The sequence below is a fragment of the Notothenia coriiceps genome, unplaced genomic scaffold, assembly GCF_000735185.1.
Source record: "Notothenia coriiceps isolate Sejong01 unplaced genomic scaffold, NC01 NC01_scaffold00004071, whole genome shotgun sequence".
Lineage (NCBI taxonomy): Eukaryota > Metazoa > Chordata > Actinopteri > Perciformes > Nototheniidae > Notothenia > Notothenia coriiceps.
The window spans coordinates 48,317-57,736 of NW_011336772.1; the positions used below are offsets into that span (position 1 = coordinate 48,317).

Sequence of the window (9,420 nt, forward strand, 5' to 3'; positions counted from 1 at the left end):
TGGAATACATCCTGCTAAATTATTCAAGGGAAGTTGAAATGTTTTAAAAAGGTCAGACTGACTTAAACAGTGTGTCCACCTCTATGCCTGAAGCACAGGCTTTGTTAAAGACCTTTAAATTGAATCGGTCTTGCGTCCCTGTGAGGCTTGCATGTTTAAAAACCCTTTTTTTTGTCAGACTGCATTTAAAAAATATATATATATTAAATACAATTCTGTGAGGTTTTAACAAAGTTTAAAGATGTATTATGAGTTTATTAAAAAAGACAATTAATACAGGATGAGTTGCTCCACGGTCAGAGGTCAGGCTGTTCAGTGCTCCTCACTTTTTAAATGATTACAGTTCCTGCTGTGGAGAAACTAATCCCTCCAAATGGGGCTTAATTATTACTGAAGCCATTTGTTGGGTTTAATGTTTAATCCTGCGACTGTTCAGAGCTGCTGCTCCTCTTCCTCCATTTTCATTCAGAGGGAGGTCTTCTGACGGGATTCACTACCTGTGTTACAACTTACAGCCATTCAGATCTGTAGTTATGGAACTGTTACAAGGTGTGTATTTTGTATTTTGTAAATTGTGTAACCTGCTGCTGTTCAATACCAACCACCTACGTGCAATATGTGCAATATATATAGATGCCGTTAATAACTCTGTAATATATACCTGGCTGCTAAATCCTAAGAACTGTTACAGGATGTGTATTTTTTTAAATTATGTAACTTTTTTTTATTTATTATTATATATATTTTTTTATTATGTCATAACTTAGTACTTTAAAAAAAAATGCATGTCACATATGTAACATTAAGCTGTCTGTGGCTCTTTTTACTGCTGTAACTATGCACATTACCCCTCCGTGGGACTAATAAAAGTATTCTGATTCCGATATATTTAAAATTAATCAATATGGCTGCTTTGACTTGATTGAAAGGTCATTTTATATGTTGAGTGTCTGATCCTTAAGAAATTATTTTAACAACTATTTTCGTGCAGTTTGACGCAGATACTGCCCAATCCCTAGATAACGATATTTCCTATTAAACCACCCTAAATACATTTAAAATGTCTTTCTACCAAGACCTTGAATGCAACAAGGATCAATACTATTGAACGAATTCAGATGCATCCTGATTGGATGTAAAAAAACTAATTTTTTTAATTTGTAACTATTTGCTACACGGCATTTGGTTTGTTACGCCAAGTGAACCAAACAGATGTAGTTGAAGCAGCTCTATGTGCTCGCTCTTTGCACTCGATGAACATCAATGGTTTATAGAGTGAGCTCCTTTAGGACCGGCTGTGGGACAGTTGTTGTTGTTGTTGTTGTTGTTTAGAATTAGGGCTGTAATGGCAAGTGTATTCATACAAAACACCAAGGGGCAGGCGGATGCAGCTGCACACAGAATAGAGCGGTGCAGGGGTGACGTATTTTTGAAGTCTGACCCAAAAGATAGAATCACAAGTGCTCCCTAAACAAAAAGCAATGAGATTTCCAATTGGATTTTGGAACATGTTAATAACTTACAGTACATGTAACACTAATTTATCTTCTATTCAGCTTGTGTTAACCACGGACATTATTCCAGGCAAACAACCAAAAACATGTTCCAAACAATTGACTTGGAGAAGAGGGAACCGGAAGTGTTAAATTGCTGACTCATTTTAGGGTTTTAGGACTCATTCCTGCACCACTCTAAACACAATATGTAGATCTAAGGCAGTGTTTTTCAAAGTGGGGGCCCCGACCCCCCGGGGGGCCGCCAGGGGGGTCAGGCAAGGTTTGAGGGAAAGAGAAATCTTTTTTTTTTAAATTTACATTTTTTATTTTTTTTAGATGTTATTAATAACTGCATATCTATCAATCTATGTGTCCTCCTTTGATGCCAATCTTTTAATATTTTTTATTTATTAAAATTTTATTTTATTGTTTTTAAATCTCACGACCGCCCTTCAAGCCAATCAGAATCGAGCTGCTGCTACTGAGAGTGAAACTGAGTATCTGCTCAGCTTTTGGAGCAAGTGAGAGCTAGTGAATATTTCGCTCTGCAGCTGGATGAGAGCACGGATATAGCAAATATTGATGTTTATATATATGAATATAAATAGGTTTATTGTTAATATTACTGTTGAATATTATATATAATATTATTAAGGCATAAGTAGCTTTCAACAATGCTAAACATATATGTTAATTGTTCATATTACTGTTCAAGATTATATAATATTATAAAGACAGAAATCACTTTAAAAATGCTTTAAAATATGTTTACTGTTGATATTACTGTTTAATATTGTGTAAAGAATGTTTATAACAGAAGACACAATCAATGTAATGAATGGCAAACAAAAGGTAAATACAAACATTTCTTAGAAGAATAACTGATTATTAATTATTAATACAAATATATATTAAGAAAATGTATTAAGCTGTATGATTAATTTGTCATATTTTCCATCATAATGTACTCATCATTTAAAAAAACAAATTGCAACAGGGGGGTCCCCGCCAGAGGATAATGCTATATGGGAGTCCTTGGCATGGCAAAGTTTGGGAACCCCTGGGCTAAAGGATTTAATAATGTATTACACTTATAGTTTATGAAAAGGCAAGTGAAAAAGTGCTGCCATAGTTGTGTTTTGTTTCATGAAACGTGCCTGGGCATGATCCCATTTCTCCCAGCGGAGATTAAATTGTCTCCAGAGCTTCAACATGCACCTGAAGGAAGACATGTCCTGTCCAAAACTGTGGTCAGGAACAGGTGCACAGCTTTTGCAGAAAGGAAACATTTGTCTTTGTCATTTCCAGACACAGCAATGCATGCACTATCAAGCTGTTTTTTGTTTAGATTTAAAGACCATGAAAAGTTTCGATTAGATGCTATGAGGTTTGGAACCCTTCATGAACAAAACCTTACTGCCAGCTTTGAATTCGTTTTTCTGAATTGACATGGAAAAAAGATTCTGAACTGTACTTGCTTGTCTTTCTCATGATGCCTCAACTATTTATCACTTTTTACCTGAAAGATGAGCGCATCAATAAGAATGTCTACCAGGAGAGAGACTATCTTCATATGTGCACCATATTTGAGATATATCGGGTCCATTCAGAACAACTATATGCAATTGTGATTTCTGAAGGTATCCGACATCGTGGTGTAAGAACCAGCTTTGATCAAGTAAACCCCGCTTTACATTTTCTCATCGTTGACGTGGCAAACGTTTTTTCACTTGACATTAAACGATGTGTCACTGTTGGAGAAAATACCAGGTGTCTTCTTTATTATGGGTTTTCTGATGGGCATGATACTGTGTGTGACCTAGCAGCTGCCTCATGGTAGATAGGAGAAGGTAGGGCATAATTCATGTTGTCGATACCAACGAGAGCACACACACTTTGTCTCCTCTCCTCTTTGAGGGTCAAAGAGCAACACTGCCTTTCCAGAGATGTCCTGATGACGCCAAACCGATTTACGACACTGTTTGGTACCTCCTGACTTTAGACTATATAAGCTTGAGGTTAATTCCTGCTCCTTTGAGCAGCATACCTCATGTGTGTGAGTTGAGCCATATCCTTTGTATGTGACTTAACTCTGTTCCTTCTTGCAAGAATAAATGAGTACCTGACTATTGATTCTCATCCCGGTGTCGAGTGATATTTTCCTAACAGTCACAAAGAGCTTAAATTGATCTTTTCAAAAATGTTTGCTGCAATAATAACGCTCAGAATGTCATTATGTCAAATATTTTCATTATACCAGAGAATTTACTTGAATACTTACATAATACGGGTCATTGATGATGAGCTGCTTCTCTGGGTCATATGAACCGAGAAGCTCAACCTTTGCACTGCTGTTTTTCACAGCTTTTGCTTTCCTGTTCAACTCACTGTGAAGACATGAGAAAAGCTTTAAACTCCACACGAAAACACTTAAAGGGAAACAATTAAATGTCTTAACATGTGACTCTATGGACTAGAGGTATGTGTCTGCATATGTTATCCTATGCAGAGCTGTCATGTTCCTTACTTCCAATAACGGACAGAAAATAACAACCCCATATTCATGACATCCATGTTATAAACTTTCTCTCTCACATTATGAAATGATAGAAGATCAGGCAAGGTTTTAGAGAAATAAAACAGAACAACCAAATCTGTTTAAGCCAATCCTAAACTAAAGTAAAACAATCAAAAACTCAAGAAGGGAAACAACTAATTAGCGTGTTCAAGGTGACAATGAGAGGGGTGTTGCTATAAGTAAACTAAACATGGACAGAGTGCCTTTTGTCTCAGATAGGGTCTCATTTTCTCAGTCTGGTCAGCTTAACATAATGTGAGAGAGAAAGGGGAAAAACTTGCCCAAAGAGCAAAGACGAGGCATCCAAAGAACTCAGTAAGCTGCTTACAGATCAGATCTGCCATAGGCATGTGATCTCAAAATGATCCCTAAACGTTCAAAGTATCAAAAAAATATCCCTCCCCCTGACCTCTGGAAAGAGCTTAAGAAACGATATTGCTCATTAAAGGGAAAGCATTCACCTAGACGTTAATTATAGCTTCATGTTGCCTCCATTTTTATCTGCATGTGAAAGAGTAGCGCAGATCACTATCCAGATTTTTTTGAGGACAAGCCAGTTTGACCACTCTCAAGGCAAATGTTTTTTATCCAAGGCACACTCTAGTTAAAAACTAAATGACACCAGTGCTTACAGTGACTACTGTTTTACCTAAAGCGAGCCAGATTCACAGAAATATGAAACACTGCTGCTGTGGGGTGAAATACAAAAATACCTCATATTGCTCTCATCCATGCACAGAATGTAGTCAAAGTCCATGAAGTCGTCCTTAGTCACCTGGAAGTGAAAATAAAAACAGAGAAAATATAACTTCTGGCTCTGCGTGGGAACAGAGTGGGTTCAATGTTTTAATCAATCTTTTTCTAACACAAAAGTACAGACTGGCTGGTTATTTGACATTAGGTTAAATGTATTCTTTACATTTTTCATAAAATCACAGCCTATGAATGTTAAAACAAATACATGGTCAGAGTTTTTTTTTTTGAAGAATAGATCACGCACGCTACATCAATGTTTTCATTAGTGGTGGCAATCTGGATTTCAAGTACCTTCACACACACACACGAAGGATTGACAGGAAACGATACATGCCAGTATTCCAGGAATTCAGTTTTCAAGTTCACTTAATTGATAACAGACTCACACTTTATTGTTCACTCCGTTTAGCCATGCATCGGAGCTAAAAGGTTTCCTGCTGAGTGTTTGACCTCTAGCACTGCAGGACCAAAGCAAGTGTTTTTTATGGAAGGAAATGTATTCCACACGTTAATTAGACCTCAAGGAAACACCCAATGACTTTAGGGAGGTAACACTGAATTTAAACATTTCGTCTGTCAACAGGACAAGGACTGGCTTTTATAGTAAAGCAGTCCTAGGAAGTGTTTTGAAGCGGTCACCATGGTTAGCTCTGACACTAATTGTTCATTAAGATGTGAATACAAAACTGTAATTTTGACTGTATGGTTTTCGGATTGTGCGAGTAATGAAACCATATCAGCCCCTCGAACACCTCAGCAAGGTAACACACTTCACTGTGACTTGCTGTTGTGGGGAGATCTGCTATCAGATTATTGTTGACTGATTTCTTTGTTAAAATAACTTGAGTTTGTTTAGCTGAACTGTAAACAGATGCCCAACCCATTTTCTGTTGTATTTTTAACAAAAAAAGCTGCTTAGGAATTTTTGAATTAAACTGCAAATGCTGTTCCGGCAGTTACGACAGTTATCAACTTTAAGGAAGGAACTCATGCAATGCTCCGGATGTTGATAGACTGACACATTTGCTCACATTTGCCTGTGGTCATTGATGTAAGAGCTGAGTAGTAAAGAGAGGTTTATTAGGACTGTTTTAATCCATGTTTATTATCCCTTATGTCCGTTCATTTTGTTTTCCATTTGAACACCCAACAGCATTGGGTGGTAATCCGTGATGGCGATAATTACAGAACCTGTTGATCTCTCCACTCATGTATACCTTGTTCTCTCACACCCTCAGTGTTAATCCCTTATTTAAAAAGTGAGTATCTCAGACATTTTTGGCTGAGAGTAAGCTGGGAAGCTGTTAAAGTATAAGAGCAGGAAGAACATAGCAGGGTCAACACGTTCAAAGACTGTACTGTACATTCTGAAAGATGCAAAGAGAGGTTTTCATGAAATCTAGTAAAAAAAACTCAATTATAGGCCAAGGCAAAATGTCTGCTGTGATAAAAGGCTTACTTTGTCAAATAAGTAAAAAGTACCAGATATTTAAATAGATTTTCAGTTGAGACCAGATATAAAAAATGGACATATACGTATATACCGACCAATTAAATGAATACAGGGCTACCTTTTGCTGTCTCCAGATTGTCATAGTTTAAAACTATATATATCTATACAATCTAAATGTTGGGTCGTCCATTTCTGACATTGCATTAAATGTTCCATTTGTTATGGATTAGGTTTGGATCGTGCTGGCTTGAACATCTCTCTTTATTTGAGCAGCATCAGAAGTTCTGAAAAGTTAAACAAATTCAAGAATTGGAAGCATATAAAGGAAATGTTTGAGTGTGGTAGCAGAAGCCAATAATATAAATTAAAAGGGTGCTATGGAAAGAGGAAAGAGCAACAGCTTCAAAAGCTCATTGTGTGGATTTGACTGGTCTTAAGCCAGGGGGTGAGCCTCCCCTTCCCCGCTTTGAGGAGATTAGACCAGGGTCTGACTGGTTTGCAGAGAGACAAACCAACGAGACGGAAGATCTCAAGCACACGGTGAAACCCCTAAGTTCTCTCAGGGAAACATAAAACGGTTTTAAGGGCGCTGAGGATAAGCCAGCACACCATAAGGCCTGAAGGCCCTACATGGGCAAACATCTTGGGGTGATTTGAGACCTGTTTCAGTACATTTCAACACATGCAATCATATTTCTCACACACAGGTGCCATAATTTAAAACAGCAACATAAAGACAGGCCCGGCAAACAGGTTCACTTTCACACATAATCAAAAACACATAACATATATTTCCAAGATAATAGCATTACTGGGTAAAAAAAATCATATGAGAAACCCTTGTAAAGTACTCAGTGCACACATTTTAACCGACCAGGTTGCATATAAATTGGAGGAACGTTAAAATATACTGTAGAAATTAAATATTAAGTGATACATTATTTCAATAATAGCAAAATAAGCTAATAATAAGCTTTGCTACTTTCCTTCCTGACTTCCCAGTAAGGATATCTTTGTTTAAGTAGCACTAAATAAAGCTGAAATGTGGAGGGCTGTTGCTCTTTCACCGGATTAGCTGCGGTTTATATTTTAAGACAAAGTTTAAACGAGTGTTGTCTGGAACATGTCATGTGATCTTCTTAACCCCATGTTTGAACCACCTGCTGTGTCCTGTACATTTCACCGCGCTATCCCAAGAGGTCACTTTATCTGAGGTATAATTTAAATCTGCTGCACATTTTTAACCAATCAAAAGGGAAAAATTCATAATAATACGTTTATTTAAAAATATGAGGAAGCTATAAGGGTATAACACATTTGTAATGAAAAAGACTAAATTGGAAAATCTCAAAGAAAGACAAGAAGATCAAACACACATCATTATTACATAGACTTATGCTATTTGGCTTTTCTCTAAATGTTCCAGTTGAGATATAACTGTGTTTATTTTAACAAAGCAATAATGTGTAGCTTCGTATGGGGGTTAAACCCCTAAAAGCAGCAATTCATTAAAACTTGCATTCAATTGAAACACAGCTACAGGAAGCTAATTGGATGCTAATTGACAGAGCAACAAACCCTTGATGCCCAGTAGGCCTCATCTTACTAACATCACGTTCATAAAAACAAACATGACAGAGCTGAGAGGAGCCAAGGTATATCTGGTTGTACCTGGCGGGCACTGTGGCTTGACTGAATGCCGTGCTTCCTTAGGCAGGCCAGACCTCGGTCGTCCGGAGAGTTGCCTATATTCCAGTCAGATGTGGCAGCACTGTCTATGACCCACTGCAACAACAGAGAACAGAAAAGGGGGCGCTAACTACGGCTGAGAGATAGAAGTGGATGGTCGTACCTGCTTGGCCACATGCTTCATGGGCACGTCATGTTTCTTCATGCAGGCCTGACCGCGGTGGTCTGGAGGGTTTCCTATTTCATAGGTGGAGGTGGCAGCACTGTCTATCCTCCACTAGGCAGAGCAGAGCACGGGGAACAATAACACACGAAAAATTGTCATACTTTCACTTACAGACATGTAGTGGGTGATACAGAATATTAGACCCTCAAAAGCTGAAATTCAGGACAAATGTTCTGAACCAAATCTTGCCCTCATTCATGATCTTCAGAGGACGCAGCTGGGTTACTGTCATCTATTATTAGCTCTGACAACGATGAACTATTTTACTATTCACCTACTCCGTCAAATCACACATTAGTACTTTATGTATGAGTATTGCATGGTATAAAAACGAAGTGAAATATTGTGATGAAGGCCGTTATAATGAATTAAACATGACATTACCTTATCGACAACGCCAGCATCTGTTGCCATCTTCCTGAAGACTGCTTCAGCGATGGGGGATCTGCAAATATTCCCTGTTTAAAACCAAATACACAACAAACAAACTTTATTTCCATCTTTTTCAATATTAAAATGGTCTCTTTTACACTATAATGTAACACTTAGGTATACTAAGAGTATCATACACACAGTGTTTCCCCTATATACAAATAGTGGCGGCACAGCCCTGCTAGGGGGCACCAGCCAGGTACCCAAATGAAAAAAATATATATATTTAATTTTTATTAAAATAATAATAAGTGGCGACCCTTTTTCATTGTTTGTTATGTGGATTTGTAGTATTTGTGTTACTGTATGTTCAATAAAGGTGTATTTTTGCTAAATCTTGAGAAATTGCCACTGTATGTACTAGGCAGGGTCGATAAATAAATGTTAACTAGGTAAAATACGATATGAATGAACAACAAAAATAAAATAAGTTACATCTATTTGTTATTGGCTGTGGTAGGTTATTGGTTATGTTCATATATTTATTTGATTATTAAAATGCAAACCGATCTTTTTCATATGGGTATTTTATACCTCATTCACACCAACGCAACTCCGGTTCAAGCTCCGTGCTAGAGCTTTTCAGGTTCAGAACCGGTTCTTCGGTTTAGCTCCGGCTCTTTTCACACTGCCCAGAGTCCGACTGATGCTGCGCCATTGCCTCATCGTTTGCGTCATGACCATAGACTGTATATATAAATGTCATGACGTAACCGTTTGCGTGTCTGCTTCATAAAGCCAGAGCGCGCGGAAACCCCTCACAGCTGACACCGACAACAATAACAATGGC

General features: G+C 37.7%; 1 protein-coding gene across 2 annotated transcripts in view; it reads right to left on the reverse strand.

The window, feature by feature from the left end:
* The window catches only part of acp1 (acid phosphatase 1), a 13,979-nt gene that overhangs the window by 2,073 nt on the left and 2,486 nt on the right, over nucleotides 1-9,420 (reverse strand). The window contains exons 2-5 of one of the 2 annotated variants that reach the window (XM_010767124.1): nucleotides 8,583-8,656; nucleotides 7,955-8,068; nucleotides 4,788-4,849; nucleotides 3,778-3,883 (exon numbers count right to left, since the gene is read on the reverse strand). In XM_010767124.1, the coding sequence (XP_010765426.1) occupies nucleotides 3,778-3,883; nucleotides 4,788-4,849; nucleotides 7,955-8,068; nucleotides 8,583-8,656 (356 nt within the window). Of the gene's footprint in view, nucleotides 1-3,777; nucleotides 3,884-4,787; nucleotides 4,850-7,954; nucleotides 8,069-8,135; nucleotides 8,250-8,582; nucleotides 8,657-9,420 lie in introns of both variants that reach the window. The other variant, XM_010767123.1, reaches the window with a different exon arrangement.